Below are 23,975 nucleotides of genomic sequence, written 5' to 3' on the forward strand. Positions count from 1 at the left end.
TCTGTAAAACTTGTTGTTGTCATTGACTAGTAGCCTGAAAGCGAAAATTTAAATGCCGAGGAAATCCAAAGCACTTACAGAAAGTAATAGTTGAGTTAAGTGGGGATGTTTTTTTTAAAAAAGTATGTAGTCCTCTCCAACTAGGAGAAGAAGGTGGAAGGACTGTAGGACTTTTAAATTAAATTACTATGTTTTAAAACTTACTAGGATGTGTTCTGATTTACTTGGCGAGAGAAACATCTATAAGCAGTTCTCAGACTGTGGGTTGGGACCCCAAAGTGGATCACGACCCTGTTTTAATGGGGTTGCCAGGGCTGGCTTTAGACTTGCTGGGGTCCGGGACCAAAGCTGAAGCCCAAGCCACATTGCCTGGGGCCAAAGCCAAAGCTCAAGGGCTTCAGCTCTGGGCAGTGGGGCTCAAGTTACAGACTCCCTGCTTGGGACTGAAACCCTTGGGTTTTGGCTCCCACCCACCCCCCCACTTGGGGCAGTAGGGCTCAGGCGAGCTCAGGTTTTGATTCCACCCTCCTGGGGTCGTGTAGTAATTTTTGTTGTCAGAAGGGGTCGTGGTGCAATGAAGTTTGAGAACCGCTGGTCTCTCTCATAGATGTATAATTTGCTCTTCTGCTATGAAATTACTGATTTGATGTTTTCTTCAGTGAACACTGGGTGCTGTTCCTGGCTGTGCTAGATGTTCATTGTGTCCTTGCTCAGTCATTATTATTTAATCCGAGATTCGTTTTCCTCACTTGTGGAGTCAGGATGATACTGCTACTAGTTGGAGTGGCTGCAAACATGTATTCCGCTCAGGTGTGCACATGCCCAGCACACTGAAGCTAGTTTTATGCAGCAGTGCCCATCAGGTTGATGCATGCACCCTGCACATCCTTGTGGCCCCTCCTGAGGCTACAAAAGGGCACTGACACCTCTACCCCCCCAGTTCTTTCCCATGGATTGAGTTGGAGCTTGCTGTGCAGTTTTCCTCACATTTTTTTCTTATGCATAGATAGCTAGTTTAGTTTTCTGATCTCTAAGTAGTTAGTTAGCAGTTAATATTTGTTAATTTATTTTTATTTTAAAGTTTGCTTTTTAGCCATTGTTAGTTTCAATGCTAGGCACCATTGACATGCAGGGTTTGTTGGGCTTTATGCACTGCCTGTCATGTGGGTATATATCCTGAATAGTTACCCCCCTGAAGTGCTGCCTTTTCTTCTCTGCAAGAGGCACATTAAGGAGAGATGCAGTATTTGTTGCTCTTTCAAGAAAAGAATGCAGATTTTGAGAGACCGTGACCTCATGGAGAGGTTTTCAGGCTTGTCTTGACGCCCTGTTTCCTGCACTCAGACAGATCCCTGGACTTGGACTCTTCTCCACAGTGAAAGAGTGGGCAGTCGTCTTTTCCAGTGCCTCCCCATGAAAGGACACATAAAACAGACTGAAGTCACTCGAAGTCTAAGAACTTTGTCTTCTCTGAAAAAGGATTCAGAGCATCCTTGGGGGTCATCAGGTATCCAGGATAGAGCTGAGCCATTTACCTATTACTTCCCCAGTATTGCATGGGAGGAACTTGGTACTGTGCCATCAACTCCATAACTGACTGCAGGACAGCTGTTGAGTCCGATACCAGTGGGATCTGCAAGCTTACAAGGCAGCAAAGTATTTGTATTTCTTCTCTGTTCCAGGCTCTCCTGTAGTTTAGGAGTCCATTGCTTTGAGGGCAACTCTTGGGGTACAGGGTCCTTCTCCTCAGTTCTGGTACAGAGACTGTAGTGGTACCAACATGAGTACCAGTTAAGGAGCATGGCCAGGGTTCAGCTTCTTCTCTGGTACCATCTTTGGCGCGCGGTGCACATTATGTCAGCATCAGTATGGTCTCCATCCTCTCTTTTTGTCTGTCTCTGTCCCAGCACAGTCAGCCTTGGTACTAGAGTGAGAATTAGCTTGGATACTTACTACAGTTTGTACCACAGCACCAACTATGAGATATTTCCTGGCACCCTCTCGTGATGCTGTACCATTGATGTCTCATGATGCCTTTAGGGTACAGACCGCCATATCTACTTCATTATGGCCAATATTGTCGTCTTTGTGATGCGCTGGAGATCAACCAAGTCACCTCCTGGCCCCATCTGATTTTGCACCCCAAATGCCTTATGACTATTCAGATGATTCCCTGCAGTGTGGTTTGGAGTCCTTCAGTAGTTTGCTGTTCCCTCCTCGGTGCAAAAGGTCTAGCAAATCTTCCAGACTGCCTCCAGAAGGAGAGCATTGGTCCCAGGACAGGTCATCAGCAGGGGACAGTTGACTGGCCTAGTTCTTACTGGTATCCCATGCCTTATACTTTACCTCAGTGGCCATTTTGGATTCCCTGGGGTGTTTCCCATTCCCCTAGGTCTCCAACATCTGCGCAGTTTAGGAGAAGGTCACCAGAGCGTACGATGACAGTTTCCAGAGCTGCCTTGCAAGTATGATCAGGCACTGTTACCCCAGACCAGCCAGTGCTGCAGGAGAAACCATTGCACAAGGAACTGATTTTTATCACAGGAGGATCCATTTGCTACTGTTAACCTTTTTTCCTCCTCACATGTTGACTCCATGATTCTGGATACTTCTTTTCCAATTCCAGGTTATTTGAAGTTTCATCAGAAGATTCTGAGAAGAATGGCTGTGGCTTTGGGCATACAAGTTCAGTTTGAACAAGAAGACACAACCTTATTGACATTCTCCAGGCTTGTGCTCCAGGGAAGGTAGCCCTCCCTATTAATGAGGCTGTTCTAGGGCCGTCAAAAACCTTAAGGCATTCACCAGCCTCTTTAGCTCTAACAGCCAACTGCATGGACAAACACTATCATGTCCCTTTGCAAACTGGGATGCAATGTGTAAATTTACTGAGAAACTGGTTACCAGAGGAGACAAAGGAAGAATTTAAGGTTTTCCGCGCAGAAGGTTGTACGGTAGCCGAGACATCAGTCCAGTCTATGCTTGATGCAGCTGCTCGGGTGATGGCCTGTGCAATAACAATGAGGAGAGCTTCCTGGTTATGGAACTCAGGAATAGCTACAGACATGCAAAAATTGGTATGCAGGGCTTGTTGGGCTTTCATTTTATGGTCTGTGGTGCTTTTTGGATAAAACCGATGAGACCTTACATTCTTTTGACTCAAGCTACGCTTCGCTCATTAGATATCTGTTCCAGTCCCTAACAGGTGACAATACAGACCTCAACAACCCCAATACCAGCAGCAATATTACAGGCAGTCTTTCAACACATCAAGGCAACCAGATTCTTCAAAAAGAAACATAAATCACTGACTCCAGCACCACACAAGCAGCTCATGCTCAATCAGTTGTAGGGAAAAGCCCGAAGTCTGGGCAGCTACTGGTGGGCCGCGGTGTAGCCACTGGTCTCCCTATGGGCAGCACTCAGGCTCCCAGTGGGGAGCTGGTAGCTTTGTGGGCGCAGCCCGGCTTGGAGCGGGGAGCCCAGGGGATAGCCGGCTCAATACAGTCATTTGCATGCATTCTTCCTTTTTTCTCAGTGCTTGGGAATTTGTAATGACAAACACGAAAGTTTATGCCCAGATAAATTTGTTAGTCTCTAAGTTGCCACAAGGACTCCTCGTTGTTTTTGCTGATACAAACTAACACAGCTATCACTCAGTAATCAGTTCTAAGCACTGTAAGAACGAATATCCTTTTCAGTTTCTGCCCATCCCTTTTCAGGGCCCCATCTCACAAATCAATACTCCTTACGAAGTTCAGATTCTGCTTACACTGGGGCCACGGAATAAGTTCCCCTTCAACCCCAGGGAAAGGGATTTTATACACAATTCTTTCTGATTTCCAAGTCCAAGAGGATGTGAGACTCATTCTAGATCTTTGAAATCTCAGCAAGTATGTGAGATTTTTGCAAGATCTCCCTAGCATCAATTATTCCTTCCCTAGATTGCAATGACTGGTTTGCTTTCCTCAATCTGCAGGATGCTTACTTCCATGTGGTGGTCACGCCAAATCACAGGAAGTTTCTAAGACTTGTGATAGTGGGACAGCGTTATCGGTACACAGTACTTCCCTTCAGCCTATCATTAGCCCTGCCACTATTCCCAAGTGCCTCGTCATTTTGGCAGCCTGTCTGGAGGAAAGGAATTCATGTTTTCCCTTATCTGGACAAATGGTTCATTCAGGGCAGATCTGAACATCAGGTTCTCCACCACATCAGGTTTATCCTTTGTCTTTTCAACTGTCTAGAAATGTACATTTTTCCCAACACACAATCAAGTTCTTTAGAAGTCCTATGATTCTGACTGCTTTTCTCCCTCAGAAGAGATAGATTTCAGACAATTCACTAGTTGTGCATGTCTCTCAAGTCACACTCTACTACCACAGTCTGAGCCTGACTGAGGTTACTAGGCCACAAGGCCTCACGTACTTATGTTACTCAACTTGTCAGGCTGTGCGTGCACATCTTCTACAGATGACTAAAGTCAGTCTACTGAACAAACAGACATCCCTTAGACAAGTTGGTACATGTACTTCCTTCTGTCCTAGTGTCTTTAGAATGGTGGATGGATTAAAAAAATGTATGCGGGGGAGGTACTATTTTCTTGTCCTCTTCCATCCAAGACTCTCATTATCAGTATGTCTGATAGGATGGGATGCTTACATAGGTTTGCTAGCCAAGCATTATGGACAGAAGACAAATCGACCCCTCATATCTAATATCCTCAAATTTTGGCCAGTTCTCAAGGCTTGCTGTGCTGTTCTCCCTCATGTCAAGATATTGTAGGTCCAGATTATGACGGGTTGCCCCCCTTTGGATGCCACCTGATGTGCTGAGATACCACTGAGCCTGCCTGTTATGCCAACCTGGGCACCCTTTTTACCTGTCTTGCCGAGCCAAGCTATTAAGCTTCCTACAGCACACACACAGGCAAGGCCACACCAAACTGCAGAACAAAACAGACACTGAGATTAGTTCTGGGAAGGCTCATTTTAAGGGATTTGCCCCAACACTCGGGTGTCCACCTCCCTTGGAGTGCAGACCCAAAGATATATTTTGAAATCCGCCTCCTCCCTCAATGTGGAGGAAGGTATGCACAATTATGAATTGTACACACGGGGTTATGTTATAAACAAGAAATAAGTTTATTAACTACAAAAGTGAATTTTAAGTGAACATAAGAGATAACAAATCAGAAAAAAGCAGATTACCGAGCAAATAATCCTAGGTACGCAGGCTAAGATCAATATACTTAAGAAACAGGTTACAAAATGTAATTTCTTACCCTAAATGGTGTTTTAGGCAGGTTGAAAAGTTTCTGTGGTTCAGCATTCCAGTTATTTCTTTTCAGACTGGACCCCTGTTTCAGTCTCCACCTCCCCTCCCCCCCACCCCCCCGGCCTTCCCTTCAGGTGGCTTTAACAGTCTTTCTTCTTGGGCAGACATGCCATGGAGAGGAGGAGTCCCATTTGCCTTCCTCCCCACTCTTAAAGAGGATTTACATAAGGCAGGAATCCTTTGTTTCCCAAACTTAATCCCCCTTCCTTTACCTGGGATGTCTTTTAACTTTCCACTGTAATGTTTAGTATCAGGTGACAAGACCACCTGACCTAGTAGTGTCACAGTTACATCCCCAGACACCTCCAAGGAGGGAGAGAGATTAGTATCTTCATGGTTTTGTTGTTCCTTCCTGATGGCTCATCAAATTTGATGGCCTGTCTGGTGGGTGTCTTCCCAATACACACCCAGTTGTAATGGTTACATAGTCCATATTTCTAACTTTAGATACAGAAATAATAAATGCATACAAATTGGATAATCACTTTCAGTAAATTATAACCTTTCCAATGATACTTTACAAGATCCATCTTGCATAAAATACATCTCAATTGTCATATCCATATCATAAGCATATTTCCATAAGGAATATGGAGTGCAACGTCCCACAGATACTGATTGATAATACAACCATTATATACTACCCAAACAGATGAGGAGGTGCATGGTCCAATAAATTTGGTCAAGAAGTAATGAAACTCTGGGAACTTGCATCAAGAAGGGCATTACTACTTTTAATTTCAGTTTACTGCTAAGCTCCCAATACCTTTTGGCCAGTCATCTCAGGATTTTCTCAAAATCTCAACTGGTCTCTGAAGAACCATCTTTCAAGTTTGGAGTATTCCATCAGTCAGCCAATTTCAACAAAAGAAATGCCATCAATTCTGTTCTTCATGGGGGCAGAGTCTCATGTATGCATTTCTCTCCTTTCATCACATATGTGAGGCTCAAATTGCAGCAAGACCATGCCAAGATAATTCTTCTAGCTCCAGCATGGTCGAGACAGTGTTAATTCTTGGATCTTCAAGCCAGGGCTCTCAACTCCATACGCAGCTCCCTGCTGAGAGCCCGGCTCCCCCCACCCAGCTAGGCTCCACGCCCAAAGTCCGGGCAGCTCCTGGTGGGGCTGCGGTGCAGCTGCTGGGCTCCCTGTGGGCAGTACCCAGGCTCCCAGTGCGGAACTGGTAGCTAGGTGGGCGCAGCCCGGCTCGGAGTGGAGAGCCCAGGGGTAGCGGGGCTCTAGCTGGAGCTGCCCATCCTCCCCAGGATGACCGCTCAGCTTTTTTCTCAATATCACGGCTCCATGCTGGAGCCATGAAATTGACAAGAATGACAGCCAACAACCAATATAATTAATGCACGGACACTGCATTGCCCTAACTAAACCGACATAAGCCCTACACCTGTCATGGAGATGAAGTTATTATGTCTGTGTAGTAGGGCACGTACGTCAGCGGGAGCAAGGCTGTAGTGTGTACACTGACCTAATTAGGTTGACATACACTGCTATATGACAACCTAACTCTGTAGTGTAGACCACGCCTAAGTAATACTTAACTAGTTCTTTCCCTATTTTAGCCTCAGATTTTCCCCATTTACATTGGTGGTCACTGCAAGAGTTGTCCAATCACTGCTAACCTATTCTGGTGAAAACTGAAACAAAAAGGCATGTAACACTTCGGTCTTTGCTGCATTTTCTGTTACTCTTTCCCTCCCCATTGAGCAATGGGCCTACCCTGTCATTGGTCTTGATCTTCTTGTTTCTGATGTATTTTTAAAATGTTTTCTTGTTAGCCTCTATATTGCTAGCTAGTTTAATCTTTTTTTGTGCTTTCACCTTTCTAAGTTTGTCCCTACATGCTTGTGGTTTTTATATATAATATATATTCATTGTTCATAATTTGACCTAGTTTCCACTTTTTGTATGACTCGATTTTGAGTTTCAGGTCATTGAAGATCTCCAGGGTAAGCCAGGGTGGTCTCTTACCATGCTTCCTGTCTCTCCTATACACTGGGATAGTTTGCTCTGGTGCCCTTAATCATGTCTCTTTAATAAAATTGCCAGCTCTCCTGAACTCTTTTTTTTTTTTTTGCCTTAGACTTGCTTCTCACAGCATCTTACCTACCAATTCTCTGAGTTTGCTGAAGTCTGCCTGCTTGAAGTCCATTGTCTTTATTGTGATATTTTCCCTTCTGCCATTCCTTAGAATCATGAGCTCATCATTTCATAACTTAGACCCAAGCTGTGTCCCACCATCAAATTCTCAACCACTTCCTCCCTATTTGTCCGAATCAGTCTAGAACAGCCTCTCCCCTAGTTGCTTTGTTCACCTTCTGAAATAAAAAGTTGTTTCCAGTGGATTCCAAGAACTTGTTCAGTTTGTCCTCCAGTTCGGGGAAGATCTGTTTTGGGGGGGGAGGGGGGTCTTTCTTTCTCTTTCTCTCTCTCTCTCTTTTTCTCTCTTTCTTGCTAGCTGATGGTTTCTAGACTTTTAAAAGAGATTGTGTAATTCTTTCCCTGGGTAAAGGGTGCATTGCCACCTTGGAATCTTAATATTGTATTGGCCGCTTTAATGGGCCTTCCATTTGAACCTGTAGGCCACCTGTTCTTTGTGTCGCCTGTGTCAGAAGACATCTTTTCTCATAGTCATTACGTTAGCCAGAAGAGTGGGTGAGCTTCAGGCTGTCATGGCAGGACTCCCATATATACTATGTTTTCAAAGATAATGTAGCTTTGTGGCCACAGCCGAAGTTCCTGACTGAACTGGTATCTGCCTTTCATCTGAGCCAGACAATATACTGACTGGTTTTCTTCCTTCAAAACCACACTTACACAAAGATGACGAATATATACGTACTTTGGAAGTAAGGTGAGCATTAATCTTTGAACTGGACAGGACTAAATCTTTCAGATTGACTCCTTGACTGTGTATTTCTTATGTTGATAGAATGAAAGGTCACATCACCGACAATTTCTAGATGGAATATTTCCTGTATTGTGGTAGTTTATGGATAGCGAACACATCACCTCCACAGAGACCGTCTGCTCATTCAATCAAAACATAAACTACTTCAGTGGCTTTTGTGAAGGACACATCCATGTTGGATGTTTGTAGAGCTGCCAGTTGGCCCTCAGTGCATACCTTCACTCATCATTACACCATCGTGACTGCTCTGAGATCTCATGCAAATTTTGGGAAGGCTGTGTTGTGGTCCCTGTTAAAGTCACTCTGAGCCCTACCTTCTAACAGTACTGCTTTGTGAGTTACGTCTGTGTAATACACATGTGCAGCCACTTGAAGAAACAAAAACTATTACTTACCTGTTTTGTCACTGTTTCTCAAGATGATGTTGCATGTGTGTATTCCACTAAACCCTTCCTTCCCTGTGCATTGGAGTCCTGTTTCATATTTCTGGCGTGAAGGAACTAAGGGGGATGGGGGCAGCGCTGCCCTTTTACAGACTCAGGAGAAGCCATGAGTATGTGCAGGGTGCATGCAATGCCCTGACGGGTACTTCTGCAGAATACTCTTTGGCTCCAGCATGCTGGGTGTGCTGGGAGTGCAATACCTGTGTGCAACAACATCTTGAAGAATAACAGTACAGGTAAGTAACCATTTTTGCCTAGCTCACTAAAGTTTTGAAGTTAAATTGTTTGTGAAATATGTTGAAACGCTTGTATATGTGTATGCATATGTGAGTGCAGTGTGTTAGTACTTATTATTTATACACTTCATGTATGAACTAAGATCTGTCTAACCCCTATCCCACAATATACAGTGGTAGCATTTAAAAAGCATCTTAAAATATTCTGTAATTTTGAGAGAGTGTAATAGAACATATTACTGGGACTGGTAGTCTCTCAGGTACGTTTTAACTGCAATCACTGTACTTCTCTCAGGCCAGACATTGCAAATATTACAGACATTCTAACCCTTTCCTAACAGTGGATGTGGACAAGGCTGCAAACGTCTTAAACACAGCAGTATGCTCTTATGATTACACTACATATATGTTGTTGCATAAACTACAGTGGACTTGGGTGTCTGCAGATGCAAGCAAAATGCCAAGGTATCCATGATTTAACATGTCTACCTTGGATGGAGTATTCTTAAGGTGGCAGAGACACAATAGCAGGTTACAGGTGTTTTAGAGCACCTTAATTAGGGCCTCACATACTCCGTGGCACAAGGGGACCAAGTTCTGTGGCAACACCTAAATTCCAATGGGATACTAAATTATTCTCTTACTGTGCGGTCCTCTTATTCCCATCACCCTTTGCACTACATAAACAAGTACAATGTGGCTCTTAATTGAAAATACTCATTGATGCAAAGTTCATACAGTTATTTTCATCGGAGATTATATTTGAGTTTTGGCCTCTTGTTTTCTCTGCTAGCAGCACAGCAGAACCAATTCTTGACTCCATGAGAGGATGTATCTTGCAGCATTCTCTAGTGAACAACTGAAAAAGAAGGTTCTTTCTATCCTTAGCCAGAGGGAAGGCTGCTATGATGTTCAGGGTTTTTGAGTGGAGAGAGTAAAATGAGAAAAGAGGATAGTAGAAGCTAGAAGAATCCTATTCGAAAGCAGGAGATATTGAATTTGTGTATGGGAGAAGAGGTGCCCAGAAATAATAGCTGTAGGGGGAGAGAGACTGGAAGCAAGGACAGAAATAAGAAATTGGTAGAAAATGCACAAAATCCAAAAGGGGCAGAGAACAAAGTGAATAGGTTGATTAATATTTTTCTTTTGGCTAATTATCTTCAGCAGTTTAACTGGTTTGGAAAGTAAACTTGTAAATAAAATTCTGTCCCTTTCCTTACTATGTTGCAATTCCCACTGTAATTGAAACATTGCCTTAATTGAAACAGTCTCCTGACAAGCAAAGGAAATAAAACCCAACTACGCTGTCAGAATTTTTTTCTTTGACACAAACTCTAAATTATGTGCAATTTAATAAGAAAACACCATATATAACCCATAGCTCCAAAATTAATTTGGCAAAATCGGAGTAATTTTAAATAAAAGAATCTTCAATCTGACAGTAGCCAAAAAAAGTTTTGCAAAGTTCAGTACTGTTTGAAAAGCAGAGAAGTTTACTACATTAAATTTTAAACAGTAAATAGCAATTGACAACACAGTAACACATACATAGCAATCAATGCATGTGTAAGTACTTTCTTACATGTCTGTCTTCTTGAGGCCACGTTTCATTAAAAACCACACTTGAAAATGTTACAAACCAAGAAACTTAATTCCACTGTGGGTGAAATTAAATTTTGTGCATGTTAATGTTATTGAAATTAATAATTTTGACTTTTGCTTAAGGTATTTCATCTTCTCTTTTAGTTGCTGCCAAACAAGGGGAATCAGACCCAGAAAGAAAAGAAACAAGGCAGAAAGTAGATGACGACAGAAAACATGAGATAGAAGCTGCTATAGTGCGGATAATGAAATCTAGAAAGAAGATGCAGCACAATGTGCTAGTAGCAGAGGTAACATCACATATAGTATTGAGGTGGTTAAGAGGTTAGGAAGAGGGCACATCTTAGATTTCTCTGTCAATTGTTACTCTTCTATTAATGTAGCAAAGTTACAAGGCCTTGTCAGCTGTTAGGTTTTTAAACTGATTCTAGAGAGACTTTATATTTTTATCTCATACCTCTGGAAGCATAGATGTATTTAATTCCTTTAGTTCCTATTATGTCAACCAGTTGCTTATAGTACAGTGGTTTATAACAAAAAACAGTAAGTTGACTGCAAAAGATTGATATCCTGTATTGAACTTGTAAATTGCTAAACACGGGGTCTTATGAGCTGCCAAGGGGAGTGAGTTTCAAAGAGTGAACCTTTTGTAGGGAGAGTCCTGACACTCATAGTTACTAAATTTGAAGGCTGTACAGAAAACAAATGTCTTCCAGCCAGTTCTAACTGCCATGGTGGGTGTAGGTTGAGAGGCTTCATGATGAACACTCAGTTGCACCAAGAAGTGAGAAAGCTGACGATTAGGCAACTTCAGCACAGAGTTCATGCCAACCATTCTTCTTGACATAAATTGATTGGCTGCTGGTGTGAGGAAGCATGTTTTTCCCCATATGTATAACTGCTTAATGGCCTTCCCTGGTGCATTATTAGGTTTTTGTCTTTCTCTGAAATATCAGCTATTGACAAGAAAGGAGGTCCAATATTGGATGTGATGGACCACTGGTACAGAAATAAAAAACAAATTAATTTTTATATGGATTAATCTAATTTCTATTACAATCTCAACATTTTTCTCTTGATTAGTACCTGAAGTGTGGAGCTGGCCATGTAAACTTTAAAGGTTACGCACAACCTGTTTTAACATGTTTATGATTATTTTTAGTGTGCATTTGTGTTGTGCAGCCTAACGCATTATCATCCGCAATATAGCATTAATTGTTCTTGTTTTTATGTCCTAGGTAACTCAGCAGCTGAAAGCCCGATTCTTACCAAGTCCAGTTGTTATTAAAAAACGTATTGAAGGACTTATTGAGAGAGAATATTTGGCACGAACACCTGAGGATCGCAAAGTATACACTTACGTAGCATAAAATGCGTTCAGCAAATTTGATTTATTCTTGGACTATACTCTTCGCATGAACTGGGAAGTTCTTTTAAATCATTAATATTAAAGACGACCATCTCTTCTATTAAATTACAATACATGTTCTAGACCATGCAGATCAAGCCTTTTACTCCTTTTGAGAGTTTTCAACATCAATTGATTGAGCTTCAGGCTTTTCAACGTTATCCCTGTAGAGATCATTCTTATAATTCCTCGGGAAAATGTGAACGTGCTGCGTTTGTTTTCAAAACTGTATGAAAACAGAAAAAATAAAAACAAATTTAGAAAATACAGCTCATTAAAAATAAAATTGTTGGAATTTCATTTCCCCAAATCTTCAGTGTTGATGTAAATGTGTTTCTGTAGTGTTGCTTAGCACTTTGCGCATTGTATAAGTTGGGTTTAAAAACAACACAACTGGTAAGACAGAATTCCCGGTTATATTGCTCTGCTTCAGACATTTCTTTAACTAGCCATGTTTAATTTAAATATTTGGTAAATTTATAAAGACCCAAGAATACAATTTTAGCATGCTTCACTCTTCCAGCTGCACTCATTATTGTTCTGGCAATATGATCAGGAACCTTTTTGGGCTCAGTAAAGACCGTAATAATTTTGGCTTTCCCTTCTGTAATTTGAGTTCTTCCAAATTAAATTCTATATTGATTAGGTTTGTTCTGGTTTCTTTATAGGAAAAAGGAAAAGGTTTTAGTGTGTATAAACTGTATAATAATTTTTGCTGTTGTACTCACTGCTGATAGTGGATTGTACAGGGCGATGTTTTTATTTCACTTAATGTAGACACAATAAATTTAAAATAAATGGATTTAGTGTACACAAACCACTAATTCAGTTGTTTTAGAGCACAGGGAGTACAATTTGTTGAACTAAATACTGCCCCTTGAAGAAACACACCAAGACTACACCTTGTTTATTAATGTCATGACCGACCAGAAGGTTTTCCCCCTTAAGTACGTATTTCAGGAGATTAAAGTGAAGCCATTGTGCACTATTAATTGTTTTAAAATGCAATCTGAAAATGCAATAAATATTCTTACTTTAATCTTAATGAAATCTTCAGTTCTTACAGCAAAACTTCTTTCAAATATTGTCAATGTGGTTCAAACCGTGGATTTCAAAATTGTGATTCATGGGCATCGTTTTTCTTTGATAAGTCCGTTTCACTGCCTGCGGATGTGTATTGTACTAAAGATTCTTTTGATTGATATAGTTTTGACCTTACAAACAATGTACTCTATTCAGCTTCTCTTCCATAACTATGGTTTTCTCCATTTTTCATCAAACTACTGTACTTTTATTCTCGGTTCTCCTTAATTGTGCTTTTTCACAAGAGATTTAAAAATACAATTGGGAAAGGCTGCTTATAATATAGACACCAATTTGGAGTAAAAACACCTGGTTGATGATCATGAAGCATTAAGGTACTGCTGGTGCATTTGTTAACTGTATCTGACAAAGGTTTCTGTTCAAATATATGGTAAAGTATATCAACGTAATTTCAGTATGGATAAAGATGCCACATAGCTGTTTCCATAGCATTTTGGCAATGTTTTTACTCTGGTCTGCATATGTGTAGATTGATTTTACTTTTGTTTCACTGTCCGCATTTGACAGCTAAGAAAATATATTTCTATCTCAAACATTTTATCTTGAATATTTTGTAATTTATGCAACATGCTTCAAAGTCCAAATAAAAGAGTGTCTTTCATTTTATCCCCAAAAGTTCCAAAAATTTTGACTAGACCAGTTCTGAGTGATCAGAGTGAAAGAAACCTCCCAGGCTTCAACATTTTCTTTGTATTTCACTAACTTCTGTTTCAACATTGATATTTGGCAAGCAGCCAGGCTGGAAGGTCTCTGTGGTGTCAGTTAGTAAATACCTGTGTGTATATGAATAATATATATTAAGTGACAAAGGTATTTATTTTCAATAATGCTATGGATAGGTAGCACCCTTCCATGATTGTTTTCCAAGTACAGTACACCTACTAAATGAGATAACAGAATTATTTCAGAGTGCCTCTATCGACTGTTGTGTCCTAAGACATTTAAAATTTTCCCCAAATATGTGCTTTGTCTCATGTTTTCTGATGCGTACCTTTTACAAATTTTCCATAAAGGGGTTTCTTTTCAGATACAGGAAAAAATTGTTTATTTTGTTAAAAGGCGTCGATGTGGTAAAGTATCAAAAACCTAGACATTCAAATTTAACACTATATAATCTGTGTTTTTGAAAAGAAGGGGGGATGGAAAAGTGAAATTCTAATTCCATTGAAGTCAATGGAAGTTTTAGGATTTATTTCAATGGGGATAGATGTTAATGTTGCATGTGTTCTAGCTCTTGGCTGTCTCACATTTAATGTTATGTGTAAATAATTGTGTGTAGTTGTGTAACTAATGTTTTTTAACCTACATAAGCATAGTATGTGAAAGGATAGCAGGGTAATTTAAACCTCCTTAAGTAACAACGAATGGAATTTTTTACAATTTAAAATGACTAGAATTTTAAAGAGACAAGATAGGTGGGATAATACTTTCTTTGGACCAACCTGTGTTGGTGACAGAGACAAGCCTTCAAGCTACACGGAACTCTTCAGATCTGGGCAGCTCTGTGTAGCTCGAAAGCTTTCTCTCTGTCAGCAACACAAGTTGGTTCAATAAAAGACGTCACCCATCTTGTCTTTCTAATATCCTGGGACCAACATGTCTACAACAATACTGCAAACAACAAAATTTTAAAGACATTAATGATTTTAAAATTTGCTTGTGTGATTCTTTGAAAAATCTTACCCATAAACATTAAATGTGAGGTAATGAAGCAGAAGATATCTTTATGTATCAAGATGAGGATATTCAAACTGAAGTCAGACTTAGAGAACAGCAGAAAATTGCTACAGCTCCTTTTAAGGTGAGTTTAGTACTGTGTTTTTAGAATGTATACATGTGAATTTAAAATGTCTTGTGCAAACTGTGGAAATGTCCTGCTGTTCCTTATCTGATTTCACTTCTGATCTTCTTTTCTTAATGAGTTAGGCTCTTCCTACTGAAATTTATTAAAATGGCATATATAGAGTTTACACAGCTGTTTGTATTGATGGAGAATATGAACATTATCAATACTGCTATGTGTAATTCCTTTATTAAATTTATTTTTTTATATTCATCTAAGACAGTGAAGTGAAAAACTAAAAAGAAAAAATACCCTGCAGTTTTTCTTGTAAGATCTCAGGGCAGAATTTCAAACCAGTGGTGCCTAAAATTACTCCTAAATCTATATTGCCAATGGTGCCTAAAATTAGACTTCTAAATCCATTTTTAGGTCTCTAAACACACATGGCCAGACTTTAAGATGTGCTGAGCATTCCCACGCAAACTGTAAAGTAATAGTTAAGGTTGCATGACTGCAACTTCAGCAACACATGATAAAAAGTCATTGCATCAATAACTACCCCATCTACACTTATCGCTTTCACTTCTCAACTTCAACTACCTCCCTTCCCCATCCACATCGCCACTCTGAGTTTTCTTTTATGAGCTTCCTTGTAAATTCAAAATTTATACCATAGTGTTAGTAGCAGCATGGTTTAGTGCAGTGGTCCCCAAACTTTTTATTGCATGCCCCCCTTTATTTCTGTCTGTTCCCTCCCCTTCCCCCTGGGCTGGAAGCGGGGCTGCGCCTCCAGGGAGGGGCACGGAGTAAGGGGGCCACAGCTGGGGCTGGGAGCAGAACCAAGGCCAGGAGCGGAGCTGGGTGGCGCTCCCTCCTCATCCCATGTGGACTGGCCTGGGCCCCAGCCGCCCCCCCCTCAATGTTCCTTTGCACCTCTTAGCGGAGGCATGTCCTACACTTTGTAGACATCTGGCTCAGTGGTTACAGTACAGGATTGGGAGTTAGGAGGCTTTGGTTTATGAGCAGCTATGATTCCCATTTGCTGTGTGCCTCAGATAATCCAATCTAAAAAATTCCCCCATGCCTACAAAAGTATGTGAGGAAGTTAAGCTTAATATTTATAAAGCAGATTCAGAGTCTTGGATGGGTAAGTGCATAAGTTAAATGGTGATAGTTATTTTTTTCCCTAGACTTTTTGCAGTCATGCAAGTCATTACAGGAATCTTGAACTTTCCTTTTCCTTTGTAAAAGTGAATTCAGTGCTGGGGAAAACCTGCTCAGACAGCCCCAAAGCCTTTCACATAAATCCCTCTCCCACTCAATTCTAGTGTATACTGGGATGTTATAATATTATCAGGAAATCAGCAACTGCAAGATACCAGTGTTGTGGACCTGCAGAACAAAAGGGATAATAAGCTAAGTGCACCCATTGACTGAAATGCCCTTTATCTATGGATTGAATCAGCTATTACTGTAGTTTTCTGATGCCCTATATAAAATATCATATTTTTTTACCATTGCATTGTTCATGTTGTCTCCTTAAGTGGAGAGTTCCTTAATTGTTCAGGAGAAACTTGAGTCATTCTGCAGCCTTTATTGAGGAAGGCTTGCACAAAGAGAGGAATCCTTTCTTGTGGTCCAAAGTAGCCACAACGTGGACTTTTCTTTGATCTCCAGTTGTAGTGCATGGCACACATGAGGACCTGCCCCCATAAGTGACTGGTTCCTGATAAATTCATCCTGGGCTCCAGCAACTACAATGTTCCTGATAAATCAGGTTACAGGAGAGGTTGCCTGTATTTTGGAAGCATGCAGAGTGGGGTTAGGAGGGGAGATAGTCCAAGGAGGATCTCTCCTCGTACAGTGTTCTGCAGAACGAAAGATTTGGAGGGCCATTGACTTGCAACTTCTGTCCTTCAGTATACTGAGCAACTTGATGGACCTAATGCACAAAATGTATTTAGTGTTTTGAATCTCTGCAAAGCAAATTCACTTCTGCCTTGGCCATGTATCTACTGTGATAGAAATGAAAGTTAGAGAAAACTGGATTATGTAGTTTTAGACGAGAATAGCTAGTGGACGCTTAACTAACACTGAACTCAGCACTGGAACAAATGACTGTGAGAAAACAGCGACATGATGTCACTTCATGATAAGTGGAGCATACAGTAGCTGACACATAGCAACATCCATATAGCTGATGTAACCAGTCCATTTATGTTTGGTAGGTACACTTAGTTTCTTTAGGAGTCACAAGTTTGTTGAACCATGTCTCTGTAACCTGTCGTAGATTTTTGGTCTAACCTATTTACATGACAGAACTTGCTACTGCTAAACGACATTGCTGTGTTGACAGCAATGTGAGTCAAGCTTACAAAGCAACTTCATTTCTTTCCAGCCCTCTGTTACTGGAGTAAGAATTCAGACCAGTGTTGATCCCTTGAAGCTAGTAACATTTAACGCCACTAGTGAGATAAAAGTTTGCAGGTCCATTTCTGGTAACGAAGTAGTACCGTATACCTGAACTTGCTGCAGTGGTATTTTTATTGTTGATGCTTTATTACATATTGGATAACTTACATTCATCACAACCATCCACCATGCAAAAAGCTCTTTTTATTACAAGCACAGCAAATGCTGAGACACTCTCCAATCACATTACCTTTCCATTCAAAGCATACCCCCAAACAATTAATTGCCTGGTTTAATTCACCTAGGCATTAATTTACACTCTAGCTTGAAGAGTCCTTAAAAGAAGGTGGCAAAGGGCACTTCCAAAGTTGAAAAAATGAAATTAAAACAACCAATAAACTTTGGTCCAGCTAGCTGTCTTGCAGTAAGCTGTACACACTCATATTAGATTGTAGGTATGTGGCATTTAAGTGGTATTTACAAGTGACACCATTTTTGCAATGGAGTAATAGAATAATCATTGCATCGACTGCCCATAGAGAATCCTACAGCAGGGTCAGTAGAAAAGTGCATTTTGGGATACCAAGTAAAACAACCAGTACACAACTCCTGTGGTTTAACACAGCATCGATTATCCTCTTTGCTTGGTGTTGCTGTACCATCATGTGCAAATGGTTTTATTTAGGGCTCTCTTCCCTTGACAAGTTGATTTACCACTTTGATACAAAATTTGGAGATGCCTATGTTAGCATCAAGAGGTTTTGACTCTGCTCTAGAACTGAGTTACCAAAAAGTTCATATCCAGTAGTCCTTAGGCAGATGGTCTCATTATCTACCCTGCTCTCTGCTTTTTCCTGCTGCTCCCTATCCGCTTCCTATTTTGTTACTTTTGAACTTCACACTTTTCCAAAGGCTACTACATTAAAGCCCATTAAGGACTTCATAGTGGTGCGCTCTCCATTTCTCAACCCCAGTTCACCACTTGCCACATTTGTCACTTCCCCCTTCTTTCACCTGTTCCCCACTTCTTTTGACTTTTGTCTCCTGAGCTACATGCACAGAAGGGGAATGTAGTAGTAGAAGGGACATAGCTTTGTACGCTCCCAGTCCAATACGGATATAGTATCTGGAGTGATGTAGATTAGACATAGATTTTCTCTCGTATTTTTGAAATGAAGAGGTATACTTAATCCACTGGCTTTTAGCTTGAGTCCTGAATTCCTGTCCTTACAGTTTCTACTCTTGTCTAATTTACTCTGCTGACTTTCATTTTGTTTAGTCAATATTTGGGGTACCACTCTCTGCAGTCCTTCTTTGTGTCACAACGTGGATTAGTTCGTAGTCAATAGCTCCTCCCTTTCCCCTATCTTTTATTTCTATTACTGGTTCTTCTTGCTTTAAGATAAGGCACATGATTGTATCAAATCTTTTTCTTAGTTTCTTGCTCTGATCCAGACCCTTATTCAGACCTCATTTTCTAGATGCCCAACTTGTCTCGCCTTTTAAAGGTCCCTGACTTTCAGAAAGTGCTGATTAGCTGCCCTCTGAAGATCATGCTCTTAAGGTGTCTCAAATTGTGCACTCAAAATCACTAGTCACTCGAAAACCTTGGTAAATTGTATATATTTCTTGTCTATTTCCCCATATGAACTTGGTAAATTGATTCCCTTCATGACTGCTTTTAATTAAATGGATTTGACATCTGCTTCACAAGTACAAATAATTGCTCAAAAACAGATTTTGTTTTGAAGCCTTAGTGATGACCATTAAAATACCTTCTAATCAACTAGGGTAAGTATTAAGTATAAATATGGAATAACCTTTGGCCTAATTTTTATTCCTTTTTCAGGAAAGATACTATTTCTAAACAGCGGGCACAATTTATAATAGCAAGTTCTTAAAAGGCCTGGTTCTTTGATACTCAGCCTCATCTATATTAATCCCACCGACGACAGGACCAACAGCTGCAGGATTGATCCTTTAAGGAAATGATCACTAGCAGCTCCTCCTGTCTATTCTGTTTAACTCTCAACTCTTTGTGGTTGAGAGGAGGCAATATGGGTATGAAAACATGCAATCCCTCCAGAGAAAGACTGTTAGTATTTTAAAACACTTACCTCTCCATTTTCAAAGCCTTGCATGGGCTTTCAGGCCTCTCCTGTTCCAAGTCAAGGTGAGCAACGGCGCTAGAGTCCAGATAACTGGTGTTTTCTCTGGCCAAGGGGAATTCAATTAGAAGCTCTTTGCAGTGCCATCCCCTGAATTTTAAAAATTTTGCCCATTCTACTTGAGAGCTCAGTGTAGAGGCCAAATGTTATAGTGCAGACCAAGCAGTGTTGCCAAGGCCAAGAGCTCAAGCTGTAAGAAATTCCCAGTAGAATCAAGGGATTAATTTAAATGCCAGGAGATTTTTCTTCATTAAAAAAAAAAAAGTCAGGGCAGAGCAATCCCCACCCAATTTTTGAAAACATGTAGGAGGAATCCCTTTAACTTCCCTATCCTACCCCAATTCCACAGCACTTGTGTGATCACTGCAAGACTGACAGTAAGTTTAAATGAACACACAACCCAATGTAAAACACACTTATGTACACATACAATGCAGGGCCTGCCTGTGAGGAAGGAGAAGCCATTCACCTTCCAATCTCGGAGTTGGGGAAGGAGCTGGCGTTCTTTACTGCTTTATAGTACCCCTTCCTCCTTCCAGTCTTGCATTTACCAGCCTCTTCTTTCACTCTTCTGTCCCCTAGCCTCTTGTTGTCTTTCCCCTCTCCCAGTGTCCTGCCCCACAACTGCCTCTTCATTGCGGCTGGCCAGGAATTTTCCAGTGAAACATTTTTTGTCTGAAAATGCCAATTTGTTAAATGAACCTATTGATGGAAAACGGTCAGTTTGAATTAATCTCCTAATTTCGGGGGGGGGCGGGGACTGAAGAAAGTAATTTGTCTGAATGAGAGAAAAGAGCTGTTAGCCCTACATCTACCCTCTCTTTGCTTGACTGAAGAGCTCCCTACAACAGGGCTGCCACGTCATGCATCTCATGCAACAGTGAGCATTTGGCCACCCTATCACGTGCTCTTGCATCTCAGTGGAGACGTTGTGCATGTGGCTGCAGACATTTGCCTGCAGTCCTGCCTTTGCATTGCTAGAAGCTGTTGTGGTATCTGGTAAGCAGCCAGCCTGGTGTGTTCACTGTTCTCCCAGCTGGATCAGGGCAGAGAGCAACCAGCTGGGAGGCGGTGGCAGCAGCTGGAAGCAGGGCTGGTTCTAGGGTGTCATATGACTGTACCACTTGGTTTTTTTTTGGTCCTGCTGATTGGCTGGCCTCCTCCACCCTACCGCCGACCCCCTGCTGCTTGGGAGCAATGCTGAAAACATTTTGCACCCTAGCTGCCACAATGGGTAGGGCCACTCCAGGCTGGAGGAGAGAAGGTGGAAGCAGAAACAGAACAAGGTGAGGGATGTGATACCTGCACCATGCTCCTTCAGGAGTACTAGTACTCCTACATTCCCCCCAGGGGTCCCCTGCACTCACTGGCCACCCCTTCCTTTCCCACTCCTGCTCCTCCTGTCCCAATACCATCAAGCACCTGTCCTAGCTAGAACTGCCAAGTTTTGTGCAGCTCCTTGCCCTACCCTTGCCATTGCTTGCGGCAGCGTGTGTTACATATAGATGCATATATGTAAACATTTGTAGCCCCTCCCCAGAGGCGTGGCTCAAGCCTCCACCCTGGTGCTTGCTAATCTGAGGGCTTTCTCCCCCCTCCTTGCTTGGGTTGGCTCCTGGGTTCTTTGTTGCGACATCTGGTGCCTCCAGGCAGGGTGACGCCTCTCTGTGCCTGGAACACAAGGGGTGCTGTCTCTTGTAAAAATGACTGGTACTGCTACTCTTAGCCCAGTACACCAGAAACAAAATACACACCTCAACAAATGAAGTGCCACACCCAAAAACGCCAGTGTAACAAAGGGACGCTTTACTGGGGACAGAAAACAGAGGGTCTAGGGAAGGAAAGAGTCACTGTTAACTAATAAACGATAAAACATTAATAGTAGAACATGTTCCCCACCTCCTAACACTTCACAACTGTACCACCAGCCCCAGGACCCTCCTGGCTCCTTCTCAGGCAGAGGGAACACGTAGGGCCAGGCCTGAGATGGGTGTAGCAGTGCTGCAAATGTTCTCAAGCTTAAAGAGAACAAAAAGGGTTTCGGTTACTTTGTTTTCGCCTACAAGTGGGTCCCCTCCTGGCTGCCTGGGTTGGAGTCCTGTGAAGGTCTCAGCTGGCTCAATTCTCTGCCTCGGTTGATGCTGCTCTCTGCTGGGCTGGAACTGTCTGACCACACACTGGATCCTGCAGCAATTCAAAGTCCCCCTTTGTGGGGACTGGGAGCTAAGCAGAAACTTTTGCTTCTCTCTCAGCTCCAAACTCAAAAGCTCCAAGAGTGAAACTAAAACTAATTTGTCTTTGAGTCAGGCTCTCTCACCACCCCCACCGCCTCCAGTAGCCCTGGTTCATCACTGATCCAGCAAACTGCTTGTCCATATTTCCACAGGCAGAAGCCATCCAGTCTAGTCTGTCTCTGCCCCGGACACTTTGCAGGCTGTGAAATGGTGTCAGGAGGCCCTGGAGCCATTGTTAGTTGTTGTCCATAGGTTAAGTCCCTACTCATATGTCTACACAGCAATTAAACACCTGCAGCTGGCCTGGATCAGCTGACTTGGGCTCACTGGGCTTGGGCTGCAGGGCTGTAAAATTGCTGTGTAGACATTCAGGCTCAGGTTGGAGCTGAGGCTCTGGGATCCTGTGAAGTGGGAGAGTCCCAGAGGCAGAACTTCTACACAGCAATTTTTAGACCTGCAGCTCAAGCCATAGTCACTGACCCAGGCCGGCCATGGCTGTGCCGTGGGTCTTTTGTTCCAGTGCAAACGTACCCTTAGACTGAGCTCAGGCCAGCATTCCAGGAGGTGACAAACTCCAAAGGGGGTTACATATGCAGATTAGTACACTAAATAATCGGCATAAAATTATACACAAGTAGCAGAACAAGATTTGGCAGCTGGGCTACAAAATTCCTTACCACCCTCCTTCCTGGCGTCAGGCTACAACATTAAAGACGCAATACACACCATCTTGGGATGTAGCCATCTTCGATGAGGGCAACCTGCCTTCATACCCTTTGGAAACAATAGCCACTTTTAGAGAGAACAGGATGTCACATGATGCCTGAAACTGCTCCTGCGATCCTGTCAAGCTTAAATAACCCAGAGGCACAAACTGCAGGGGTCGTGATAGAATTGTGAGGGTCAAACGGGAGCAACAATAGGTCAGGGCTTGGAGGGAGTCATAGGATGAGAGATTTACAAACTAAGGCCCAGATCTTCAATGGCATTAACAGCCTACCTCACATTGTGTCACCCCTTAGTGACTCATTTCAGATGCCCAGCATCCCTACAGCTCCAGGTGAAGTGAATGGGAGCTATGGGGGCTGAGCAACTCTGAAAATCAGGCCCTATATATGCATTGTTTTGCAAACTGCCCAGTTGAGGTGCTGAATCATCACTTGTGGGCTGATCCTGCCATTTCTGTGGCTGTGCCAGCTGATCCCTGACAGAGAGGGAGTTACAAACAGACTTAGGACAAAGGGGGACCCACAACCTGGATCATTAATCAGTTGAGTATGTTAATTCTCCCCCTTTACTAGCATGGTATATAATACATGCCTGTGAGCAGTGAAGAAGTGGAAGGATCAGAGAAGGTCCTGATCTCAGCCTATCCAAGGTGTGTAGATATTGCCTGATGAGTGCACAACCTACTGTCTTGCTTGAGCTGTGCTAAGTGTATGGCTGTTTTCATATTTGCTGTGCTTTTACACAAATGCAGTCTGATTCATACAGATCTTCTTCGTAAGTGTCCTAGTTGGGCACAACTTTTTTGCGCTGACGTCCACAAAAACTCCCTTTTTATTTTTGTAGTGCATTTCTGGAACTTCCACAAACAGCACAACAGGTTGCAAATTTTGTCATCTCAAATGTAATTATAAAACGATACATTGCTAATACTGTGCAGTGCCAGTTATGAATTATATTCCTTTGTGCTTTAAACACATTTGTATCAGTCCCTCCTTTCACGTCCATTTTTAGGTACCAGAATGTACTGCTTTTAGTTTCCTATCCAAATCTCAGTGGAGTTCCTTGCTGATATTAATGTACAGCAGCAATTTGTTGATAGTGATTGATGTATTCTGTATTGAGAAGGGCTGTTTTTATGGCAACAGGCTGCAGTCTTTCTATAATGGTATTTGCACCATTAGAGACACTGTAAATGACAACACACACGCATCTTCTCATCACAGTGTTATGATCACATTGACTGATGATGATGGATGTTGACTTCCACGTGACTCATTCAGAAATTAATCTATTGAGACACCTAAGAGCACTCTGAAAAGGAGCAAGTATGTATAGCAATCAATAAGGTAATATTAAAACTCTGCACTAAGTTTGGGGAACAGAAACTTGTAGATTGAATTATTCAGAGGATATTTTTAATTCATAGATACATATGATCAACCTTTTCTGTTTCCCTCTAAAGCATAATTTGTGTTTGGTTAATGCATATGTTCAAATCAAGATTGGATGCCTTTCTGGAAGACCTTGAGAGAGGGACAATCCTCCACTTGCCTTGGTAGTTTGCTCCAGTGTTTAATCACCCTCACTGTAAG

At 41.9% G+C, this 23,975-nt stretch overlaps 1 protein-coding gene across 1 annotated transcript in view; it reads left to right on the forward strand.

Moving 5' to 3' along the window:
* CUL3 (cullin 3) overlaps positions 1-12,992 on the forward strand; it is a 100,890-nt gene extending 87,898 nt beyond the window's left edge. The window contains exons 15-16 of the mRNA XM_037909781.2: positions 10,690-10,835; positions 11,784-12,992. Coding sequence (XP_037765709.1) covers positions 10,690-10,835; positions 11,784-11,915 — 278 coding nt within the window. The 3' untranslated portion in view covers positions 11,916-12,992. The remainder of the gene's footprint in view (positions 1-10,689; positions 10,836-11,783) is intronic.
* Positions 12,993-23,975: the final 10,983 nt, after the last annotated feature.

The sequence above is a fragment of the Chelonia mydas genome, chromosome 9 (assembly GCF_015237465.2).
Source record: "Chelonia mydas isolate rCheMyd1 chromosome 9, rCheMyd1.pri.v2, whole genome shotgun sequence".
Lineage (NCBI taxonomy): Eukaryota > Metazoa > Chordata > Testudines > Cheloniidae > Chelonia > Chelonia mydas.